Source organism: Urtica dioica, chromosome 5, assembly GCF_054948205.1.
Source record: "Urtica dioica subsp. dioica isolate 48M chromosome 5, U.dioica_male_clone48M_v1_H2, whole genome shotgun sequence".
In the NCBI taxonomy this organism is placed as follows: domain Eukaryota; kingdom Viridiplantae; phylum Streptophyta; class Magnoliopsida; order Rosales; family Urticaceae; genus Urtica; species Urtica dioica.
The window spans coordinates 38,255,964-38,280,290 of record NC_142760.1 but is presented as its reverse complement, the minus strand read 5'-3'; the positions used below and the strand labels follow the sequence as shown (position 1 = coordinate 38,280,290).

At 39.2% G+C, this 24,327-nt stretch overlaps 4 protein-coding genes and 1 pseudogene across 4 annotated transcripts; 3 read left to right on the top strand and 2 right to left on the bottom strand.

Moving 5' to 3' along the window:
* Window positions 1-12: 12 nt before the first annotated feature.
* Window positions 13-3,693, top strand: LOC149398337 (putative disease resistance RPP8-like protein 4). The gene is made up of 2 exons (XM_089614559.1): window positions 13-270; window positions 1,719-3,693. The coding sequence occupies exon 2, from the start codon at window positions 2,704-2,706 to the stop codon at window positions 3,691-3,693; it is 990 nt and encodes a 329-aa protein (XP_089470685.1). The 5' UTR covers window positions 13-270; window positions 1,719-2,703.
* A 4,926-nt stretch (window positions 3,694-8,619) lies between these two features.
* LOC149398336 (disease resistance protein RPM1-like) lies at window positions 8,620-10,461 on the top strand. Its single transcript, XM_089614792.1, has 2 exons — window positions 8,620-8,946; window positions 9,627-10,461. The coding sequence occupies exons 1-2, from the start codon at window positions 8,681-8,683 to the stop codon at window positions 10,144-10,146; spliced, it is 786 nt and encodes a 261-aa protein (XP_089470918.1). The 5' UTR covers window positions 8,620-8,680; the 3' UTR covers window positions 10,147-10,461.
* Window positions 10,462-10,473: 12 nt separating this feature from the next.
* LOC149398335 (ABC transporter C family member 3-like) lies at window positions 10,474-18,473 on the bottom strand. The gene is made up of 10 exons (XM_089614791.1): window positions 15,878-18,473; window positions 15,700-15,786; window positions 14,999-15,601; window positions 14,340-14,504; window positions 13,955-14,249; window positions 13,366-13,580; window positions 12,751-13,056; window positions 11,438-11,501; window positions 10,725-10,964; window positions 10,474-10,639 (listed from the first exon to the last, which is right to left on the bottom strand). Exons 1-10 carry the CDS (start codon window positions 18,200-18,202, stop codon window positions 10,533-10,535), a joined length of 4,407 nt encoding a protein of 1,468 aa, XP_089470917.1. The 5' UTR covers window positions 18,203-18,473; the 3' UTR covers window positions 10,474-10,532.
* A 678-nt stretch (window positions 18,474-19,151) lies between these two features.
* LOC149398334 (uncharacterized) lies at window positions 19,152-20,471 on the bottom strand. The gene is made up of 2 exons (XM_089614558.1): window positions 19,847-20,471; window positions 19,152-19,708 (listed from the first exon to the last, which is right to left on the bottom strand). Exons 1-2 carry the CDS (start codon window positions 20,469-20,471, stop codon window positions 19,152-19,154), a joined length of 1,182 nt encoding a protein of 393 aa, XP_089470684.1.
* Window positions 20,472-21,012: 541 nt separating this feature from the next.
* Window positions 21,013-22,338, top strand: LOC149398333 (uncharacterized; annotated as a pseudogene).
* The last annotated feature ends 1,989 nt before the right edge of the window (window positions 22,339-24,327 follow it).

Sequence of the window (24,327 nt, the reverse complement as noted above, 5' to 3'; positions counted from 1 at the left end):
TAAGAAGGGAAAGTGAGTGAAGGAAATTAAAAAAAACTCGATCAACCATGGATTTTTAAATTTGTACACTGCTCAATTAAGTCATTTGATCAGAAATCGCTCAAAACACGCCGTTAACCCCAACACGGGGGTTTATGGAATCCCTTTCTCGTTTCACACATGGAGAATAGGAGCAATTTGTTGCAAATTGGGAAGCTGTAACAGAGAAATAAATACATGGGAAACGCCGATACAAAGAGTCATCAGTGGAATTACAACATCGGCCATCATGTACTATTCCTACCCCAAGTTCTCATAAATCTTTTCTTCTGTAATCTCATTTCTCTAGTTCCTATGTAATTCTTTGAGTTCATTGTGGGATAAGTTATGAATTAATAGAGAAAACATCTAAATCCTGCGAAGTAATATTTTCTCAGCATGCCCTTAGAAGTATTGTTACAAAACTTTGCCATTTTTTTCTTTAATTTAACACAATTTTTTTTTGTGGATCTTATCTAAAGGATTCCCTGTAAATTCAGACTCAGTTCCTCTTGGAATATTTGATTTGTTTTATTGATTTTTATATATGTTATCTTTTCCGCTCACGATTTTTCGACGTCGGAATCGCCACGGCTCTCTAAACACACCCTTAACCCACCACGGTGGTTTATCAATCTTTTTTTTTTCGTTTCACTCCTCACTTAATCTCTGGCCCTGATCAAGGAGAATATGAGCAATTTGTTCCGAATTGGGAAGCTGCAACAGAGATATAAATATATGCGAAACGCGGATACAAAGAGTCATCAGTGAAGTTCAACGTCGGGCATCATGTACTATTTCTACCACAAGTTCTCATTTCTCTTGGTCCTATGTAGTTCATTGTGGGATAAATTATAAATAAATAGAGAAAACAAAGTCTGGTAGCTTATAGCCTTATAGTTTTATCAGTTTACTCCTAAATCCCCTTTAGTAATATTTTCTCTGCAAGCCCTTAGAGGTATGTTCTAAAATTAATTTATTTGCCATTTTTTTCTATAATATATATATTTTTTTAACTTCTTCACAGCTTTTTTTTTTTTTGTGTCTTTTCTAAAGGATTTCCCAGTAAATTCTGACTCAAGTTCCTTTTGGGATATCTAATTTTGTTATATTAATTTTTGTTTTATGTTATCTTGTCCATTCGAATATGAATGGATTCAGTAAAGTCTTAAATAAACAAATTTCCTACCAATTGCGAACCAACAACAATTTATTATTATTTTTTTTTTATACCTATATATTTATCTAGGGAAGCTTTTTCTTCTTCACCCTTTTTTTTTTCTTTTGGGTTTTTCCAAGGGATTTCCAGCAAATTCAGACTCTAGTTCCTTTTGGAATATTTGATTTTCTTTAATTGATTTTTATTTATGTTTATCTTTTCCATTTATAAAAAAAATGAAAATAATGTGATTGGGTTGAGTAAACTCTTAAATAAACAAATTTCCTACCAATTCCGAAGTTCTGTCTCTTTTTTCTTTTTTTGTTATATAAATATATATATATATATATATATATATATATATATATATTATATTTCTAATTTCCAAGGCTTTTGATTATTCAACATGTGGTCCCATATTGCAAACTAGAGCTTCACAGAAGTCTTCATTATGCCTAAGTACTCTGTTATTGACTTCTCTTATCATCTTCAACTAAATGTTATCCGAGTATAACCTGATTTCAATTCAATAATCTCACAGATCATGGAGTTCATCCCCGAGAGGGCGTTACTGAGTACCACCCAGACGATCAGAGACTTGGCCTCACTCACTGTTGGCCACAAACTTTCTGAGCACAGTTGAAAGATCAGAAGTTCTAAATCTACATTCTTCCCTGGTGTCTCTCCGTTTATACTTCAATGGCGTTAGTGTGATTCCGGGGCGTTTTGCGCCACTAGAGGGTTGGTTCTGGGATCTAGGTCTGGCTTCTGACCCTAAGCAGCTAGAGAGTTGGTTAGAGGAGATAAAACTGGCTTCTGACCTCGCCGAAGGCATTGCTTCTAGGTACGCTCTCAGAGCGTTGAAACGACACAGTCAACGAGGCTTTGCCAACTTCTTTGACCTGTCCGAAATTTCGGCACAACCTCGCGATCGTACTTCCGACATTCGAAAGTTCGAAATTTCTGTGCTCAAAATCCTAGAGACCCGTCCGAGGCACCAACCGTCCCACCCATTCAACACTCTTTCTTTCGAGGAGGAATTCGACGCGCGAATCGATCCGGCACGGCAAGATTTGGTTCAGAGTCTGATCAAAGGAGAATCGGGGCTCTCGGTGATCTCCATCGTGGGCCCCGCCGGAGTGGCGAATACCGCTTTGGCGACGATCGTCTTTCACGACGAAGCCGTGACTCAGCACTTCGATCTCTGCTCGTGGATCACCGTGGGCTTGGGGACCACAGCCGAGGAGGCACTAAAAGCGATCCCGAGAGAGGACTTGGGGTCGAAAAGGTACCTCATAGTCTTCGACGATGTGTGGTGTCATGACCTTTTAGTGGCTCTGAAAGACTTTCTACCGGAGAATAACAACAATAATGGAAGCCGATCAATCGTCACGACGTGCAGCGAAACCGTCGCGGAGGCCTCTAATAACATTTATAGGTTGCCTTTGTCCGAAGCCGGGACTGAGGATATTATCGCAGAACGGATCGGGATCTGTGAAGGCGTGCTTTACGTTATAGTTCCAGGTATGTCGCAGAAGAGTAAGCGCACGATGGAAAAGCAGTGGCGGGTCTCTCTTTCGGCTCAGAAGACCATGGCTCGTGGACTTGGAGACCTATCTTACGCATTAAAGTTCTTCTTCATGTACTTTTCTGTATTTCCGAGAGACTCGATGATTCCTTACGACAAGCTGTTCAGGCTGTGGATCGCGCAGGGTTTTGTTGAAGACGAAGAGGGCGCGGAGGAGTACTTGGACGAACTCGTCTGCAGAGACTTGGTTCAGGCGTGCCAAGGGTTTTACGGGTTAGAGAGGTTTTGCCAAGTCTCTGCTTTGATGCACGAAAGGGCACTAAAAGAGGCGATCAAACTGGGCTTCTGCGCAGTCATCCGCGATGAAGCGGATTCGCGCTATGATCCGAAAGTCGCCCATATCTCTATATCTTGCGTCCCGGGAAGAGAGATCCTCTACAACTACGACGAATCTCGAGTCCGTTCTATTTTCCTCTTTGATCTCCCCACTCCTCCAAGCAAGTCTTTTCAGGCCGCGGTCTACGACGAATTCAAGCTTTTGACAACTTTGGTTTTCGAGAACGTTCCGATCGAAGATCTCCCGTACGAAGTCGGAAATCTAATCTTTCTGAAGCACCTGAGTGTGAGGAACACGCTTGTGAAGAAGCTTCCGAGGTCTATCAAAAACCTCACTGGTCTAGAAACACTTGACGCCAGAAACACCCTCCTAACGGAGCTCCCGGTTGAGATCTATAAGCTTCAGAATCTTCAACACCTCTTAGCCAGCACGTACGAAGACAAAATCAGGCTGTATTCCTCGCGGGGCGTGAAAGTGAAGCCCGGGATCTGGAAATTGAGAAACTTGCAGACCCTGATGACTGTTGAAGAACACGACATGGGCTTCAATTTTGGCCTCTTTAAGGAGCTAGCGAGTCTGTCAATGCTTGATAGAGTACACGACACCAGTACTGATCCAACTAGCAGTGACAGCGTGGCAGTGGTTGATTGAGCACGCGCTGGATTGGCAAGTGGTCAGTTGGTTAGGATTGGTTATTAGGCAGTTAGGCCAAGGCCAAGATTGTAACTTATATACTGTATAGACCAATTGTAATTCATTCATTCATTCAATACAAATCAATAGCAGAGAAGGTTTTCTCTCTAGCTACACTTTGCCAAACACTATCCAGTTTTCATCTTGGTATCAGAGCACTCTCCAATGGCGGACGAAGGTTCTCATTCGACGTCATCACAGCTCAATAGCAACAGTCTGAGACCTATGGTGGCCTCTCAGTTTGCAGCTACGCTCAATTCCGCTATCTCTATCAAGCTAGACAGAACCAACTACTCGATGTGGAGATCTCAAGTGTGGCCAGCGATTGTAGGTCACAATCTTCAAGGATTTGTCGTCGGAACTCGCAAATGTCCACCAGAGTTCATAGAATCTCAGAATCCTGATGGAACGATTCTCAAGACTCCGAATCCAGAATTTGAGATCTGGATCAGAGAAGATCATCTCATCCTCAGCTGGTTACTGTCTTCCCTATCAACAACGATCTTGCGTTCTCTCACTCGTGTCCGTTCTTCGTTCGGAGTTTGGACGGCACTGGAGAAGATGTTCGCAATTCGATCACGCGCCAGAGTCATGCCATTGAAGCTTCAACTTCAAACAATGAAGAAAGGTAATCTTTCCATCTCCGACTTCATTGCCAAGATGGAATCGATTGCGGACGATCTCTATCTCGCCGGATGTCAGATTTCTGAGGAAGACCTAATTGTGGCTATTCTGATGGGCTTACCATCGGAGTATGAAACACTTGTGGCGATTGTCAACAACAAACTTCAAGAAAGTGAAGCAGAGGATCGAGAATCGTCATTCTCGGTTCAAGAACTCCTGGCAATGGCGCTGACTCAAGAAACTCGCATAGAGCACATGAACGAAGCTCTCAACTCGACTGTCACACACAGTGCGATGGTCAACTACACCGACACTCGAGGAAGAGGACGATCTCGTGGACGCGGTGGTGGAAGAGGAAATCGTGGCGGTCGAAGCAACAACAACTCTCGTCCTACGTGCCAGATCTGCAACAAACAGGGACACACAGCTATGGCGTGTTGGCATCGACTTGACGAGACATTTCAACCATCTCCTCCGGCTACCAACAATGGAGGAACTGCTGCTCAAAGCCCAGCCACTCCAGTGAACTCAACAGCCCCACCGAAAGCCTTCTTCGCAGGTCCAGAGACGGTGTTTGATCCGGCGTGGTATGCGGACTCAGGAGCCACGAACCATGTCACTGCGGATCTGTCAAACCTTCAACTCAACACTGAGTACAAAGGCAAGGAAAAATTGATGGTTGGGAACGGTAAATGCATAACTATAACTCATATAGGTGATGCATATCTGAAATCAGGAAAAAATGATTCCAACAAAAACAATGTCAAACTAAAGAATGTGCTGAGAGTACCTGAGATAAAGAAAAGTCTTGTCAGTATCTCAAAGCTTACCTCTGACAATGATGTGTATGTTGAATTTCATTCGGATCATTGTGCTGTTAAGGATACGAGTACGGGGAAAGTTCTACTCCAAGGCAAACTTGAAGGTGGACTCTATCAAATAGCAGGTCAGAGTGAAGATGATCAAGGCAAGGAAATGAAGGCGTGTATTGCTGAGAGGAACAATAATGGCAAGTTAAACCCCTGTCACACAAATAAGTCTGTGTTGTTGTCTAGTTTTAAACCTGTGTCTTTTCCTGTTGCTTTTTTGAATTCAGTATCTGATCAATGGTCTTTGTGGCATAGACGTTTATGTCATGCCTCATCCAAAGTTGTACATGATGTGTTAAAACTTTGTAATGTCCATTGTAAAATGAACTCAGATACGGATTTTTGCAGTTCATGTCAATATGGCAAGTCTCATTCCTTACCTTTCTCTTTGTCTCAAACCAAAAGTACACATGTCTTACAACTTTTACACACAGATTTATGGGGTCCAACACCTATTCCCTCACCTGAAGGCTACAAATACTACATTCATTTTATTGATGATTTTACACGTTTCACATGGATTTATCCCCTCAAAACCAAGTCTGAAGCCTTAAATGTGTTCAAAACCTTTAAGAAATTTGTTGAAAAATCTTTAAAAACTTCCATATGTGCCTTACAGTCAGATTGGGGTGGTGAGTTCAGGTCTTTTGTCCCTTTTTTATCTGAACATGGTATAGGTTTTCGACACCCTTGTCCTCACGTCCATGCTCAAAATGGCAAAGCTGAGCGAAAGCATAGACATGTGGTCGAATTAGGCCTATCTATGCTAGCTCAAGCTGAGTTACCACTATCCTTTTGGTGGGACTCTTTTGCCTCTGCAGTCTTTGTCATCAACACTCTTCCAACCCCTGTTTTACAAAACCAAAGTCCTTTTCAAAAATTGTTCCACAAAATACCTGACTACACTTTTCTCCGAGTTTTTGGCTGTGCCGTTTACCCTCATCTCAGGCCCTATAACCAAAATAAACTTCAATTTCGATCTTCCAAATGCATATTTCTTGGCTACAGCCCTCTCCACAAAGGCTACAAATGCCTTCACTCTTCAGGTCGTGTCTACATCACCAGAAATGCAATATTCCATGAGTCTGACTTTCCTTATAAAGCCATGTTTTCTGATCAAGAAACCTCGTTTGTGTCTACTGAGCCCATTATTTTGCCCACTGCCACCTTTGTTCCCTCGGCTCCACTACAGCAAGTCACGCCTGATCCCACAGCTGCCACGAGTCAGAGCTCTGCCTCAGCAGATCCTCAGCAGTGTTCAGGTCCTGTCCCAGCAGCTTCTCAGGAATGTCCAGCTCCATTACCAGTGGTCCCTCATCAGAGTACAAGCTTGGTACCGGTCCATGAGAGGTTTTTGCCAGTACAAGCCACAACTCATGAACCAGTGGTCCAAAGCTCGTCAACAACGCAGCTGGCTCTGGACGTGGTCCCCACCTCTACATCGGCTCACTGCAATCACGATGACACGCCTGACCAAGCTATGTCTCTGCACCCGATGCAAACCCGGTCAAAGTCAGGGATTCACAAGCCGAAGGTGTTCAACGCTGCTACACGCTATCCTATGACTGTCTCCGCTGGGCCCACTGAGCCCTCAACAGTCAAACAGGCCATAGCTGACTCGAATTGGCGTGCTGCTATGCAGACTGAGCTCAATGCTCTAGCAGCGAATGATACATGGGACTTAGTGCCTCCACCGAAGTCTCAGAATATTGTTGGAAATAAATGGGTCTTCAAGTTAAAGTTCAAACCTGATGGCACTTTGGGCAGGTACAAAGCGCGTTTAGTGGCAAAAGGCTTCTCTCAAACACCAGGTGTGGATTTCTTTGAGACGTATAGCCCAGTGGTCAAGCCCTGCACTGTTCGGGTTGTGCTCACTCTTGCTGTATTCAAAGGCTGGGATATCAAACAACTGGATGTTGATAATGCTTTTCTGAACGGGGTTCTCACTGAAGATGTTTATATGTGTCAACCAGAGGGTTTTGAGAGTCCCACATCACCACATGCAGTCTGCAAGCTCAAGAAAGCATTATATGGCCTCAAACAGGCACCGCGAGCCTGGTTTGAAAGACTCAGCTCGGCACTCTTAGCCTGGGGCTTCTTGAACTCCAAGTCAGATGTGTCTCTTTTCATCTACAACACCAACGGCATCTACATCCTATTTCTGGTCTATGTTGACGACATTCTGGTTACCGGAAATGATCCCACTGCCATCTCCAAATTAATCACTCATCTCAACAGTTGCTTCTCGCTCAAGCAACTTGGCTCGCTGCACTATTTTTTGGGTATTGAGGCGTTTCGAGATTCGTCTGGGCTGTACCTGTCACAATCAAAGTACATTGCTGACCTCCTAACTCGTCTCAATATGTCTGGAGTCAAGCCATGCTCTTCCCCAGCTGCTTCAAGTCAGTCCCTTTCAAAAGACGTCGGAGATCCTATGGAAAATCCTTTCCTGTACAGAAGCGCTATCGGTGCCCTGCAATATCTCACCATTACTCGCCCTGAGATTGCGTTCATCGTGAATAACATGAGTCAGTTTATGCAAGCTCCCACTGAAACGCATTGGCTAGCCTGCAAACGTGTTCTCCGGTACCTGAAAGGCTCAATAACTCATGGTCTTGTCTTCAAACCAGGGACAAGACTAAACTTGATGAGCTTCTCTGATGCTGATTGGGGCAGCAACTTGGATGATCGTCGGTCCACAAGCGCCTACTGTGTTTTCTTCGCCGGTTGCCTGGTCTCTTGGAGCTCACGGAAGCAGCAAGTCGTGTCACGATCGAGTGCCGAAGCAGAGTACAGGGCTCTTGCTCACGTTGCTGCTGAGATAATCTGGGTCCGCTCTCTACTCTCAGAACTCCATGTGCCTTTGCCTGCAATTCCGGTTATTTGGTGTGACAATCTTGGTGCTGCTGCCATGGCCGCCAACCCTGTCCATCATGCTCGCACAAAACACATCGAGATTGACATTCATTTTGTACGCGATATGGTACTCCGCCGAGAGATTGAGATCCGTTACGTCCCAACGGCTGACCAAACTGCTGATGCCCTCACCAAAAACCTATCTGTCCAGCGTTTTCTAAAGCTTCGATCCAAGCTTCATGTGGACTTCTCCCCATTTCGCTTGAGGGGGGATGATAGAGTACACGACACCAGTACTGATCCAACTAGCAGTGACAGCGTGGCAGTGGTTGATTGAGCACGCGCTGGATTGGCAAGTGGTCAGTTGGTTAGGATTGGTTATTAGGCAGTTAGGCCAAGGCCAAGATTGTAACTTATATACTGTATAGACCAATTGTAATTCATTCATTCATTCAATACAAATCAATAGCAGAGAAGGTTTTCTCTCTAGCTACACTTTGCCAAACACTATCCAGTTTTCATCTATGCTGAGAAGGCTCGGAGTCTCGAGGCTTACTGGACGAGGCTCGAGGACTCTATGCGAGTCTATAGAAAAGATGACCGGCCTCGTTCGTCTGACTCTGCATTTGCGGGACGGTAACGAGAGCCTCGATCTGCAATCTATTGTTACCCCACCGCCTCTTCTAGAGCATCTAGTCTTGAAGGGGGGACTAAGTAATTTCCCGGTCTGGGTCTCGAGCCTCCAAAACCTGACAATGGTGTGCTTGAGCTTCTCGGGATTGGTCGACGACCCGTTGGTTCACTTCTCTCTCTTGCCGAATTTAGTATCACTCTGGCTCTACCGGGCGTTCAACGGAGACAGGTATATTAATATTCGGACTAACTTTCCGTTCTCCTATTGTTTCATATCTCTTTATCCAAGTGTTTTTTTTTTTTTTTTTGGGAAACCTCTTATAAATTAGTTGTTTATGGAGAGAAATAAAAATACAGAATGATCATTGTATTCCTCAAGCAAGACCGCAAGTTGAACTGTAAAAATAAACCAGCTATAAACTTTACAGTGGTTTTTCACTCGTGAGCTTGAATAAAGAGATTCAATAGACAGCGATGAAGCGAAGTGGCTCTCACTAGAGTTTGTGGGTTTATGTTATAATCGGAATTCGTGTGACTACCTTTTCAAGAGGGGATTTGGGATTCGCTAGTAGAAAAATATGATAAGCATATAGAAGTCAATCATTCTAAAAGTAAGGGTAATTAATGCCATTTTAACTTTAAAGATATCGGATCAATTTTGGAGCATTTGATATACATGAGGGCTTCGGGGGTGGTCGGGAATGACGTCTAACTATCCCAGGGAGCCTTATCTGACCGGTGATATCAGGGTCCCCATCTAATACATTGAAAATGTTGCATTTTGTAACTATTGATTATAGGCATCTGTGTGTTTTACAGATTATTTCAACGATTATTGCCTAATTTTTTGGTTTAGTCTTAGCGTTTGAAAAAGTCTAAACTACTGTGATACTTGACGGTTTTTAACAGGCTCCACTTCGGGGGAGGTGGTTTCCGAGCCCTGAGGCTGCTCGTTCTGCGAGAACTGCATGGACTGAAGGCCCTGGAAATAGAAGACGGTGCTTTGCCGAATCTCGAAGAGCTGAGGATCGGCCCGAGCCCTCAACTGGAAGAGCTTCCATCCGAAATCCGAGGCCTGAGCCGTCTCAAATCTCTGGCTCTGTACGACATGCCCGACCAGTTCGTGCTCGATCTTCAACCCGACGGAGGATCGGAATATAGAAAGGTCGATCGCATACAGTCGGTCCAGTTCTGGTACAAAGTCAAGGGAAGACAGTACGTTTGGTATGAGCTTGGTCAGTGGGGCTTGGCAGACCGTCTCAGAGGCGATTCAGTCTCGCAGCAAGACGATGATCAGAGCCTACACATGAGTTTTTGTTACAGCGACGAAGACACGGGCTCGGCGGCCTCGGCTTCGTCTTTCCGGAGCAACCGACCAAGTTTCTCGAGTGATCGATTCAGTTTTTTCTCGGACGACATCGAGGACTGAAGAAGATGGCATGGTCTTAAAAACGGATCTATTTGAATAATAAGCACTCACGTGACTTTCAAACTTTACCGGGAAATGTAGTGTATTAAGTTTTTTCTCTGTATCAGCCATCCGAACAGTGCGTGCTTGGGGACTTGTATAATTGATTAATGTCTTTGCAATTTCATATCATTGTCGTTGTGTAACGTTTATGGCTTTGGATTTGGTATTAAATTTGTGAAAAATATACATTCAGGCGAACCGGAGTTGTCCCTGTTAATAAATTTGATTACTATATAATTTGCTTTTACTCAGTAGTGGACAACATTTCTCGAATTTGGGTTTTGATGAGAACATTCTTGCATAGCAAAATATTACAATGCCATTATTTCCTAAGCTGATGTTTCTTAAAAATCGTGATTCGATCTCACGGTATACTCTGACACGAGCCGCGAAAAAGACGATGATTTATCCTGAAGCAATCTTTCTGGAGAATCATGCTCCTCTATAATACCTGCATTAAAAAGATTTAAACATAAAGCAACCGAATTGATAGAGGAAACTGAAACAAAATCATGGAGCTACATATAATGACTTACCGTGACTCAAAAGCAAAACCATGTCACTGTCGAGGACAGAGGTTATGCGGTGAGCGATTGTAATGACCGTTGAATGAGTAAAGTGTTGACGGAGAGTTTGCTGGATGAGATTATCCGTGGCCGTGTCCACCGATGCGGTGGCTTCGTCAAGAACGAGGACTTTGCTTTTCTTCAGTAGAACTCGGCCGAGACAGACTAACTGCCTCTGACCCATACTCCAATTTTCTCCGTTCTCGCTCACTACGATGAAAAATTCACGTTCTGTTTAAGGCTAAATTGGATAATATTTTAGCTCTTTTTTGTTTTTTTTAATGCTTTTGCTTTTTACAAAACCCCCTAAAAATCCATTCATAACGGATAAAAAAATGTTCATGCAGATTATCACATCATCGCAAATTAGTTTATACAATAGTAGAAATTTCAATTGAAATTTTTATGCTGATCTTTAACAATATCTTTTATGGAAAAAAAATTATTAGAATATGAATAATTAGTATTTAAGCTCGGAACATGCGATAATTCTCTTAAAAAATAAGGACGAAAAATTACTGCCAAGAAGAAGTTCGATGAGGTAATCACAAAAAAATAGGTTTAAGCGTGAAAATGCAACTAACTAATATATCAAAGTATAGTTGATGCCAAAAAAAAAATAATAATAAAAAAATAAAAAATAATCATGCAGATCATAAGCTTGTGTAATGAAGAAAACAAACCTGAAGAATAAAGCTTCTCTTCTTTCTTCCTAACTTCATCTCCAAGTTGGCATTTATCCAGAGCCTAGAGATTAATACGGCGATTAGAACTAGATTTTTTTTTTTTGAAGAAACTGTTTGAAATACTCAATGAAATTACCCCTATTCAAAATGTAGCCTAAATATTAAATATTAAAAATATATCACAACTCATGCCCAACTCTCTTATAATATGGTGCATGAGTTTGTAGGGGCTCTGAATCAGCATATGTCTTGCTTTTCCAAAAACAATACATAATAACCAAGAGTCATTGTTTGTAAAATAGCCAAAGTCTGATTTTTTTTTTTTCAACAAAATATCTAAGATTGTAACTTTCTTTTAGCAAATTAATCAAGGGAAAATAACACATTTATATCATGTGTTTTAGTGAAATGTCGACTTTAACATTTGATTTTCAAAAATGTCGAGATCATACATTCTGTTTAACTAAAATGACGAAATTATACCCTGAAATGGATAATAGTGTCACAAATCTCCCTTTCATTGACACTTATATAAGAAAAACAGAATCAAATCCAAAACAGTATCCTAACTTTCGAATTTCCAATTTTGAAATAAAAATAGCCTTAAATTGAAATTAAATAATAAAATTCATATCACCCAAGAGATGACTTCATTCTGTATTCAAATTGCAACTCTGAATCATTGGGTTCTCTATTCGAATCTGTAATTTTGATGACTATCAACTGTCGATTTTTACCATTTTGCCTCTTTTTGCATTATTCACGATTAAGAGACTGTTGTTTATTTTTTAGTTTCTAAATAAATTACATATATGACGCGAATGAATAAAGATAATTGGTGTTTACATATAAATATTATAGTCAACGTCAATGAAAAGTCAATAAAAAGAAGATTTGTGGCACTGCTGTCTATTTCATAGTATAATTTCGTTATTTTTGTTAAACAGAGGGTATGATCTCGACATTTTTGAAAACCAAAGGTTAAGCTCGACATTTCACTAAAACACAAGGTATATATATGTGTCATTTTCCCATTAATCAAAGTTTGAAAATGTCAATAAAAATAGTCACGCATAATGTAAGATAATCACCTGTATATAAATGGTAAAAAAAAAATTATTAGTACTAGTACATTTTTTAAAATTTGGGTACTAACCTTGGGTTTTGGAAATTTTAGATAAAAATTTAGCTATTTTGTAAAGTTTATTAATTTTAATTTACTATTTTGGCAGAACAATATAGTAAAATTTACAATAGGGATCTTGGCCAGTTCAGCTAACTCAAAAGAAGAGGACGTAATAAAGACATACCTCCCATATTTGTTCATCGGTGTACTCATCGAGCGGGTCCAAATTACTTCTCACAGTCCCTTCGAACATGGTCGGATCCTGAGGGATTATGCTTAGCCTCGATCTCAAATCATGAAGTCCAATCGATGATATGTCGATCCCGTCGATGACAATATGTCCAAAATCAGGGTCGATTATCCGGAAAAGTGTCTGTATCAGAGTTGATTTTCCACTCCCCGTTCTCCCGACAATTCCTGTCTTTGTTCCTCCGCTGAAAGTGCACGTGATGCCTCGCAGCACCAGCGGCAAGTGCGGTGCATATCGGACCTATTCATTATTCAATAAAAAAATTAGAAAAATAGCCAACTTAAACGTTTGATTAGTAATTCCCAACGTTTAAGTTGGCTATTTTGCTAAATTACCCTTATTTAATTATGCTTCTTAAAGTTTGTTAAAGCACGTGAGGCATTTGATGTGTAACGAATTTTGTAACCTATTTCTGACTTAGTGAAATTACTCTCTGTCTTCTTCCTTTTCGTACTTTTCTTTTACTTGTCTTCAATATATAACTATGTTTTCAGAAGAACATCTAGAATAATTACTAAAAACAAACATCAAGAGTGATTGAGATCGTACCTGAAGATCACGGATTTCGACCTCTCCGTGCAGCGGCCAAGAGTGAACCGGCCGATTTGATTCTACAGTAAGAGGAGGCTCATTGGAGACACTGGTGTACTGAAGAATTCGCTCGACCGATATGATTTTGTTCTCCATATTGCAAAGTGTCCAAATGAGATGAGCTTGTAATGAGTTTAGATTAAGTCCGTATGTGATAACTAAGCCCGCAATGCCTATACAAGAGAACAAAATTCAAATTATTCTTTCAGTTATTTTAAATGTTTTTTTTAGTGCAAGTAGTATTCTTTATGTTTGTGACATTTTGTCCTTCAACTAATTACTTCGAGTAAAATGGTTATGCACCCATTGATTTTGTAACATAGTCCGTTTTATAAAATTATTAATTTTTTTTTTCAAATTCAACAGTTGAAAAAATATGTATTCGTATGAAAATTACTAATGCAACAAAATCAATAGTTTAAGTATCATTTTGCTTTGAATAAATTAGTTCGGAGACAAAAACGCGACAGACATAATAGTTCGGAAACTATTTGAACTAAATAGCTTACTTGGAAAGGATAGAAAGATATCTAAGCAAATGACTTGCCTGGATTGATAAATCCCTTGGGAACAGAGATCAAGAAAAACAAAGAGAACGCGAACATTGTGACCGACAACATGTCCAACCGAAAGCATAGCCATTCCATCGCACCCGCGTAGTGGAACTTGGGCCGGGAACTCAAGTCCGTCAGCCTCATATTCGTCTGTCGAAATCTCAGCCCTTGATCGAACCCTCTTATCGTCACAACGCCCGAGATTGTCTCGGCAAAATGCTGTATCACCGGAGCCTTGCAGATTCCGATCAGCCGCGATAGCTCTCGAGCGGAAGGCAAGTAGTATTGCTATGTAGTTTGAGAAATTCCGAATATTGAAACAAACTATTTGCTTTTAAAAAAGAGGGTAACAAAGATGAAAAAAAAAGAAGAAAGTACCTGATACCATATACAAACTGCGATAACCGGGAAAAATACAACAAATACTTGCCACGCAGCTAGTGACATCACTACGACAATTCCAAGGAGTTGTACGACACAGAAAGCGAATGTCCCAACATGAAAGAAAATGCTTAGATCCAAAGTGCTCTGGTCGGTCGAAGCCTGTAAGAGAAAGAAAGAAATTTGGGTAAGAGTTGAAAATTGGTTGGGAAGGTTTCGTATATGGTGTTTTTAAACGGCAACATTTTTAAAATAATGGTTATTGTAAATCATTCGAAAATAGTATTATTTTCTAATTGCAAACAATTATATTTCTTATAACTGAAATTGTAAAGTAAACAAATTTTGAAAAAAAAAAAGATGTAAACACCATGAAAAGTTACTATTTCTAACCTAAACATGTGGTTTTCGTGATAAAAATTCTACTACAATTAGTGTTAAAAGGCATGCAATTTACACAAAAGTGTATACTCTACTCTAGTAATTGAAATGCATTCACGATAAATATTGTCGGAATTCCAAATGGGACTGCGATTTCATTTACTTATATTTTCTCGTCGATTTTCAATATATCGGGAAATTTTCAAAGTTCCAGAAAAAGTAGCGCCATCTTTCAATCATTTGCCGAACGAAATTTTAAGCCTGGCTTTACTCACCCTATTTAGGATTCGGCCGCTTGGTGTGGAGTCGAAAAACGACATGGGGGCACGGAAAATGCATTCGTGCATTTCGTTAAAGAGACGTGTAGCCGTCTTGTACCCGGCCGTGACGAGAAGCGTAGTTCTCGAGAGCACGAAAACTGAACTGCCTATTGATAGAGCGGTGTATACGAGTACGAGTGTGGAGCTTTTGACGGCGCCGTGTTTTGAATCCTCCGTGGCAGGGCTCGCCGAAGCCATCCAATAGTTGCTTGCTATTTGTAGGGCATTAAACAGAATCTGAGATAGGAGAATCAAGGGAACTAGAGCTCCTCCGTGCACCGTTGAGATGTATTTCCAATAGACCGACAATCCGACTCTTCCTCTCTGTCTCTCTTCCTCTCGAACTAGTTGTCCTTTTGGTTCGGCGGTTATGTCCTCTGTTTTTCTGTCTTCTCTGCTTTTATCCTCTCTGTTTGTGATAGGTGAATCTCGTTGTCCGATCGTATCGAACGAGGATAGTGCTTCCATGTGAGCACCAACGAGTTTGATGAAATCAGTCTCGGATTCGAGGATTTCATTGTACTTCCCTGCTTGGCTAATCTGTCCATCTTTCATGACCTGATAGTGATAATATATTGGGCTTTTAGGGATATCAAGTAAAATAACAAATAACATAAGATTCTGGAAAGAAAAAAACGTTTATTGAATTTATTTACCAGTATAAGATCAGCACTGGGCAAGAATTCCATTTGATGAGTGACATAAATTACAGTTTTTGAACTTAGTAACCCCATCAAGCATTCCTGTCATGTTATTATTAAAATAAAATAAATTGATATCAAGTATCTAGTGTGTCTCTAATTTTTTTGTTTACTTGCGAGACAAGTAAATTACCTTGAAGAGGTGAGATCCTGTATGGGCATCCAAAGCGCTAAAAGGATCGTCGAAAAGATAGATATCGGCATCTTGGTACAACGCTCGGGCAATCTGCACCCTCTGTTTTTGTCCACCGCTCAGATTGATTCCCCTTTCTCCGATTACCGTTTGATCTCCGAACGACAAGGTTTCAAGGTCCTTCTTCAGCGAGCAAGCATCGAGAACCCTCTCATACTTCTCTCTATCCATCTCACTACCAAACAACACGTTCTCCTCGATCGTTCCGCTCTGAATCCACGGCGATTGAGCCACGTAAGCCTTTGTCCCACAAACCTTGACCATTCCTGAAACCTGAGGAATCTCTCTGAGCACCGCTGAAAGAAGGCTCGATTTCCCTGATCCAACGCTTCCACAAATCGCAACCCTAATTCCCTTACTAACTTTCAAGTTTATGTCTCTTAGTGTTGGATTTTCCCCCCAAGAGAAATTTCCGTTACTGATCTCAACAGCAATGTCGGAACTACCCTGTGGAATCCTAAACCCTAAGTCTAACGGCAATTCTTCTAGACGAAGAAAAGAGGATATTCTTTCGAAAGAGACCTTAGTCTGCGCTATCATCGATATTGTGTCAGGTAATTTGTTAATCGGACCTTGAAGGATCCTAAAAGTCGCTAGAGCCGACAAGACTTTCCCGGCATCAAGCGGAATCCTGAGAATCACGCAAGTCCCAAAAGCGACCACTGAAACTATCGCTGGCGAGACTTTGAAGACGAAAGTCGTTATCGCCTTACTGTACAAAAACTTCCTAAGCCAGCCTGTCTCGATCTTCCTGAGTTCGAGAATCTTCGAAAGAAACTTCATTTCCCATCCTTGCAGCTTGAGAATCCTCATGTTTTTCAAAATCTCGGAGATCGCCTTCATTCTCGCATCCTTCGAATCCATGAGCTTCTTCTGAAATTGCTCCTGGAGCTTTCCGAGGGGATGATTCGCGACTGTGATAAGGATAGTTGCGGTGAGTGTCGTGATCGCTGCTGCTACACCGAGGCTTCTGTACAGGATCGCCGTTGCTAATGCAATCTCAAGAAGGACTGTCCATGGATCATGGACAAAAAACGCGAAATCGGAAATCCTCTCTGTGTCGACAGTCATCAAATTTATAATCTCTCCGCTCGATTTCCCATTCTTCGATGTGCTTGAGAGGACAAGACTCTTGTCGTAAATCAACGACACGAGTGATGCGCAAGCCTTGACTCTAATCTTCCGAGCTACAAAGAACCATTGAAGCTGTGAAAGACACTCCACGAGCTTCGCGATGATGAACGCCAAGGCCAATGTGTAGCCCTTATTTTCGAACCCTCTTTTTCCGTTTAGGTATTGAAAAAACCCGTCAATGAGATACGGCCCTGCATAAGAAGCTATTTTTGAGGCGATCAAGAGCACGGCCATCCAAAGAATCTCTCCCCGTAACAACGAAAAGACCACTCTCGCGAGCTTGATCGCCGTCATCGATCCATGATCAGACTCGATCGCAGAGATCACGATTGGAGAAATCACTGATGCGGTGTCTTCGGGGTCGAGCCGAGGAAGGTCTTCGAGGTTGAGGGTCTTATTATACCCCTGGATGATGAGAGGACCGATCCAAGAGAAAGTGAGGCAGCTGAAAAACCCTGCATTCGAATAGGGTGTCACAGTTTTGTCCCCCCTTGGTTCGACGTTCTTCTTCAGAAGAGGCTCTTCGATAAGGGAATCCTTCTTTTCGCTCCCTTTCCACTTTAGAGCTCCAAGATAGACGAGAAATAACGAGCTTGCGATAACCGAAATGATGTCGGAGATTAAGGATTGAACGAAGACCATAATGGGGAACGAGATATGTCTCTTGAAGACAACAATGTGAACGACAAGGCAATAAAGTGAAACAGAGAAGTAAATTCCCCACCAAAACCTTACTAAAAGAGGGTGTTTTGAATGGATTGAGTGTGGGAACTGAGAGTATATATAAACAGAGAGAGTACCCCAAGAAACTGTCTTTGCGAAGAAATCTAAAATGGGTGAAAGAGTTGCATTGGACAAAGCAAAGTAGCTTAATGAACACATCAACAAGTTGACAGCAGAAACATAAACACAAGCAATCAAAATCTTTTTGTGATGAGCACTTTTACTATTCACTAACCTCTGGCTTTTACCTTCTGTGTTAATTCTTTTGAGGTTTTGACACGACCATGCGAAAAACAGCGAAAGCAACATGACTAAATGCAATGAACATGAAACCTCATTAAGGAAAGCGGGTTTAAAGAGAAAACCAGTACTTGGTGAGTTTATGGATTCTGAACTAAAACTTTCCATTTTTTGAGAATGTCTAAGCTTTTTTTTTTTTTTTTTTTTTTTTTTTTTTTTTCAGTAAGAGTGGGATTGAAGAGATGATTATGCAAATGAATATCCTGGCGAGTTTTTGTTGACTATTGATAGTGTTTTTCTCAGTCAACACGACAGACAAAATTGTAGTCGTTTAACGTGTACAACATGACTAACAAGATGGAGACTAATATATAGAATGGTAGAGAATTAAAGAGCGAGAACTTCCAGGAATCTGCTGAGTTTTGCAGTCTCTTTTGTTTATAGTAACCATACACACAGTGGAAAAATGAGTAATAAAGCATAGATTGGTGGACTGAAAAGCGAGCGAAAAAAAAAAAACAGTCCTGATTAAAATAATGCGGAACCCGCACTACACGTCTGTTGATTTAAAAAATATACTTGATGGTCAAGGAATTTAAAAGTACCATGAAAATATAAAATGTGACTTTAAAGAAAGGTTACCGCTTAAAAGTGAACTAGAAGAAAAAAAAAAAACATCAAAAGTCGTTATTGGTATGACGCGAAACAAAAACATCAAAAGTCATTATTGGTAGGTCATCTCCAACCCGATCACTCTATTTCTCTGTAAACAGTGATTTCTCTCCAACCGAACTCTATTTTCCACTCTATTTTTCACTCTATTTTTTCCCCCTTTATTTCCTATTTATACTTATACCCCTATATTTTTTATTATTATTACTAATTAGATAACTTAGAAAAATTATGATAATGAGTAAAATATTACTCTATAAATTAATTATAATTATAAATATAAATACACATTAAATAAAATAAAATTTTATTTAATAAAAATCACAACACAAAAAATAAAATACAACACAATACAATTAAAAAAAAAAAATTACAACACAACTCAATTAAAATAAAGTAAAACAAACTACAACACAACAAATAAAAGTAACTTTAACACAAACAATTATGACTCGGAATTAGAATACTCTTCCCACAAGTGCTCAATCAATGCATTCCGAAGTGCGATGTGTGCATCTTTATCTCTTATTTGTCTATAACGATTAACGAATTGCTCAAATCTTGTGCCATCATCCCCCACCATTTCAACATTCGCTGATGGTGTTTCTTCCGCAACTCCTATTGGAGCACTAAGATCTCGTTCATCTTCAATTATCATATTATGCATAATTATGCATGCAGTCATTATATCTTGTAAGACGTCTTTTCTCCAAAATCGTGTCGGTCCCGCAACAATTTCAAATCGTTGTTGGAGAACCCCGAATGCACGTTCTACGTCTTTTCTGCACGCTTCTTGCTTCATTGCAAAATACTTTTTTTTGCCACGTGGCTCTTGGATAGTTTGCACGATGGTTGACCATTTTGGATATATACTATCAGCCAAATAGTAACCCATATTATACTCTATTCCTTGTATGACATAATGGGCAGGAGGAGCGATACCTTGAGTGAGATTGGAAAATAAATGGGAAGAATCTAGCACATTGATATCATTATTGCTCCCTGGCATACCAAAATAAGCATGCCATATCCAAAGATCATAATCTGCTACAGCTTCAAGTATAATAGTAGGCTTTCCACCGCGACCCGTGTATTGGCCGGCCCATCCAGTGGGACAATTTTTTCATTTCCAGTGCATACAATCTAAACTTCCTAACATTCCTGGAAAACCACGTTGTTGACCAACATGCAGAAGTCTAGCAATATCATTGGTTGTTGGTGATCTTAAATATTGCTCAGAAAATACCTCAACGATTGCCCGACAAAACTTCTTCATGCTTTCAATCGCCGTTGACTCTCCTATTTTGACGTACTCGTCTGTGGCATCTGCCGGAACACCGTATGCCAGCATCTGAAATGCAGCTGTTATCTTTTGAAGGGGTGACAAACCAAGTTTGCCGGCGCGATCCACCCGTTGCTCGAAGGAGTTGTCATGACCTTGAACAACATCCTTTATGCGGAGGAATAATGAGCGAGACATCCGATATCTCCGACGGAACATGGCTTCATCATACATCAGGGTTTCTGAAAAGTAATCATTGAATAGTCGACGGTCTGCACTCACTCGATCACGGTTGATGAAAGCACGTCCTGGCACTGAGCCTCCCGCTCTCATGTCTACTTGGCTGGAATGTTGACGGATAAGCTCTGTAATCAAGATATTGTTGTTGATGATAGCACGAGTTATGGCCTCCTCCTCTTCATCCAAACTAGTAATGAAATCGTCATCCGAGCTTGAAGACGACGAGGACCAATTAGTATTCATTTTGGGAGATAAAATGAGAGAATGTGTATTATATTCAGAATAGAATGAGTGTGTGTATTAAAACTAATGATAGAATTTGTATTTTATAGAGAAAAAGTTAATGATAGAGGGAATCTTGTAAGTGAGTAGTCAAATCGCGTCAAAACGAGTTGAGAAACGTGAGAATCTTGTAAGTGAGTAGTCAAATCGCGTCAGAACGAGTTGAGAAACGTGAGAATCTTGTAAGTGAGTAGTCAAATCGCGTCAGAACGAGTTGAGAAACGTGAGAATCTTGTAAGTGAGTAGTCAAATCGCGTCAGAACGAGTTGAGAAACGTGAGAATCTTGTAAGTGAGTAGTCAAATCGCGTCAGAACGAGTTGAGAAACGTGAGAATCTTGTAAGTGAGTAGTTAAATCGCGTCAGAAGGAGTTGAGAAACGTGAGAATCTTGTAAGTGAGTAGTCAAATCGCGTCAGAATGAATTGAGAAACGTGAGAATCTTGTTATAAATATTGCCTTCATAAGTTGTAATTTCACCACATCACTCACCTTACTAAAAAAAATGTCTAGAGCTTCTAATTACTCTCGAGATGAAGACAAACTCCTTTGTAGGGTTTACATGGAGATTTCGCAAGACCCAATCATCGGTATATACCAATCATCCGATCAGTTTTGGACTCGTGTTGCGGAAGCTTACAACAACGGAAAAAGTCCGGATTCAGAGATGCGTTTGACGCGATCAATCCAGTGCCGTATTCAAGTGATTGAGAAAGCTACAAGGAAGATGCATGCATGCATTCGACAAATTGAGAATAGACACCCAAGCGGTGCTTCAACTGAAGATATTGTGAGTATTATAGTTTATTATTTTCTCACGATTAGATTTTTACTTAACCATTGTTTTATCAACTTTCCGATGGATCAAGCTAAAGTATTGCTTTCACAAGATGAAAAATTCAAGAAAGGTTGGAAGTTTGATCATGTGTGGAACATTATTAAGAATTTTGAAAAATTCCAAGATGGAGCCTCAAGTGCAAGACAAACATCTCGAGGTTCATCTTGCCCACAAGAGTCAGAAAATCCAACTCCTGAATCTGCTAGACATCCATCTCCTCCTGAGCGGCCGATTGGGGTGAAGAAAGCCAAATTAAAAAAAAAGTGGATGATGGAATAATGTCTAGAATTAGTGGTATTGAGGAATGAAATAAAGAACTTCTTGAGCAATTGAAGAAGACAAGTGTTATCAGGCAACGCCACTTGGAATTGAAAGAAATCAAGGAAGAAAATAAAATATTGTTCCGAGATTTAAGTTCAATACCAGATCCACAGGTTCGGGCATATGTTCAAGCCGAACAAGCGAAAATTATGCAAAAGAGGCTTGAACAACAACAATCCCATGCACCACCTCCGACTTCTGATTCATATATTCTCAATATTTTACCGGTCTCGGGGGATCCGGCACCAATCTTCCAGAATATTAGTTTATCTATTGTTATTTTATTTTGTTGCATTGTGTTTTTAATGTCTTTTGAGTTTTCTTGTTGACTTTCTTCTAAATTGCTAATGTAATTGTGTTTGGTATTAGTTTATTATGACCGTTTTAATATTATAATTTTCTTGCAATGTGCAAATATCATTGTTGTATTTTAAAATATTGTTGTCTTTTAAATTATGCACAATAATAAATTTTATATAAATTAAATAATTTTAGGGGTAAATATTAAGTAATTATATACAATTTGGGCATTTGGGTAAATTTTAAAACCTAAAAGAGAAAAAAAAAATTATTGCGTTTAAACAGTGCAGCGCTACAAATAGCGCTGCACTGTTGGGAAATAACTTCCCACGCTATATTAGCGTGGGTTATGCCGCTCGAGTGGAGCACTAGCGTTATAATTAAGGAACGCATAGCGCTCCACTGGAGAAGCCCTTAGAAAAGCCTCAGCTTTTTTTATTTTTTATTTTTTAAGTAATGAACCAATTTTTTGGCATTAGAATCACCAATGTTTCGTTACGGTGATTTATTCACTTAATTTGGTGGAATAAAAGACAAATAATGAATGCATTTTTTGTAGTGGAATCGTGGCAAGTCTTTGCATTAAAATTTCGGCCACTATGGATGCTGACCAGAGATCCAATAAAGGCGTTTAAGGAATTTGGTTACTTTGTTATTAAAAAAAAAAAAAAAAAAAAAAAAAAAAAAAAATTGAGAGCAAAGAAAGAAAATTAATTTTTCATTTAAACATACATGATACGTATATGTAAAGATCTCTTTCTTAATTTTATGGAGTATATTGAGAATAGTTTTGAAGACTTAAGTTGGGTTCCATTCTAAGAGAAGTTGCATTTCTTGTCTCGACCGAGATAGTGAAATCTTATCCGCGACGGGCCGTAAGCCTCTTTCAGTAAGTCATTTTTCACATAATTTTTTTTTTAATCTAAATTCTGAAAATAATAATTTGCAAATGTATATGTATACATCTAATTATATGATGCAATGGCATTTTAAAATTGTTTTTGCTGTACAAAAATTACTTTCGTTAAGTTTTTAAATATGCGTGAACCAATTCCAGCGCTACATTCTTCTTTGGATTCTCGAACTTTGTTGCCGAGAGAAGAGGTGGTTCGACAATTTTCGAAGCCTTTGGCAGAAAATAATTGATACTATATATGAAACTTTGACTATTTTACGTAATATTTACCAAATGTTGGCTATTTAACAATATCAAATATTTAACTTGATTATTTTTCTAATAGACTCTTTTAAAAATAATGGTGTACTATTGAACTACTAGTTTAATTGTTAATAGCCTACTTTCCTTTTAAAAAATAGCAAAAGTTTCATTTTATTAAGAAAATAATCTAACAAATCCGAGTAAATTAAACTAACTGTTTTAGTTGATTAATAAATTAACTATTTTAATTAATTTAATTTATTTCGCCATATATAATGAACTATTTTCTTAATAAAAGAAAACTTTGACTGGAACTTTAAGAGAAACTATGAAATTCACTATGTAACAAATTATTGATTGACATATATTAATTGACTTCTTTGTACCTATTACTCATATATATATATATATATATATATATATATATATATATATATTTATCTATCAGTTTCCAATTTAAAAACATAATACAATTAAATTAAATTTTTTTTATTGATTAAACTAATATTAATTAGTTTTTTTTTTTCAAAATAATAGGAATCAGTTATCCTCCCATTATTCTTGTTGGTTTTTTTTTTTTTCAAATCCGTCTGGTTTTTGTAAATTTTATCAGTTTCATGAGTATTTTTTGTTCGTGAATGTTATTAACAAGTAATAACATTAATTAACATATTTATCATGTTTATTTTTTTTAGAGTGTTATTTGATTGATAACATTTAGAAGTTTTAAATCATCTATTTCCCTTTAGCTTCAACGTAATCACTATCCTCTATTAAAAATGATAGTTACTAATCGTAAATAAAGCTAATAAGAAATCTGGATATATATAACTTGTTACACAACGTAAAAAGTTTAAAATAACTGAAAACTTGTTAATTACAGATGACTATTGAGAGAGAGAGAGAGAGAGAGAGAGAGAGAGAGAGAGAGAGAGAGAGAGAGAGAGAGTAAAATTAGAATGAAAAATTCCCCAATATTTATTTCAATCTAAATCTGGAAATAAATAGAAAAAGATATATATTATTTACGAATTTATAAATAAAATAATAATAATGTGACGAAGGTTTAAATGAGATTTTACAAACAATAAATAAAGTCACATCATCGTAATAACTATTTTTTAAAATTATATAAAATATTTGTTAAAATGAAAATCCAACGTTAAAAGTGACTTATAAATGTCTTAATGTTAATTCAGTTA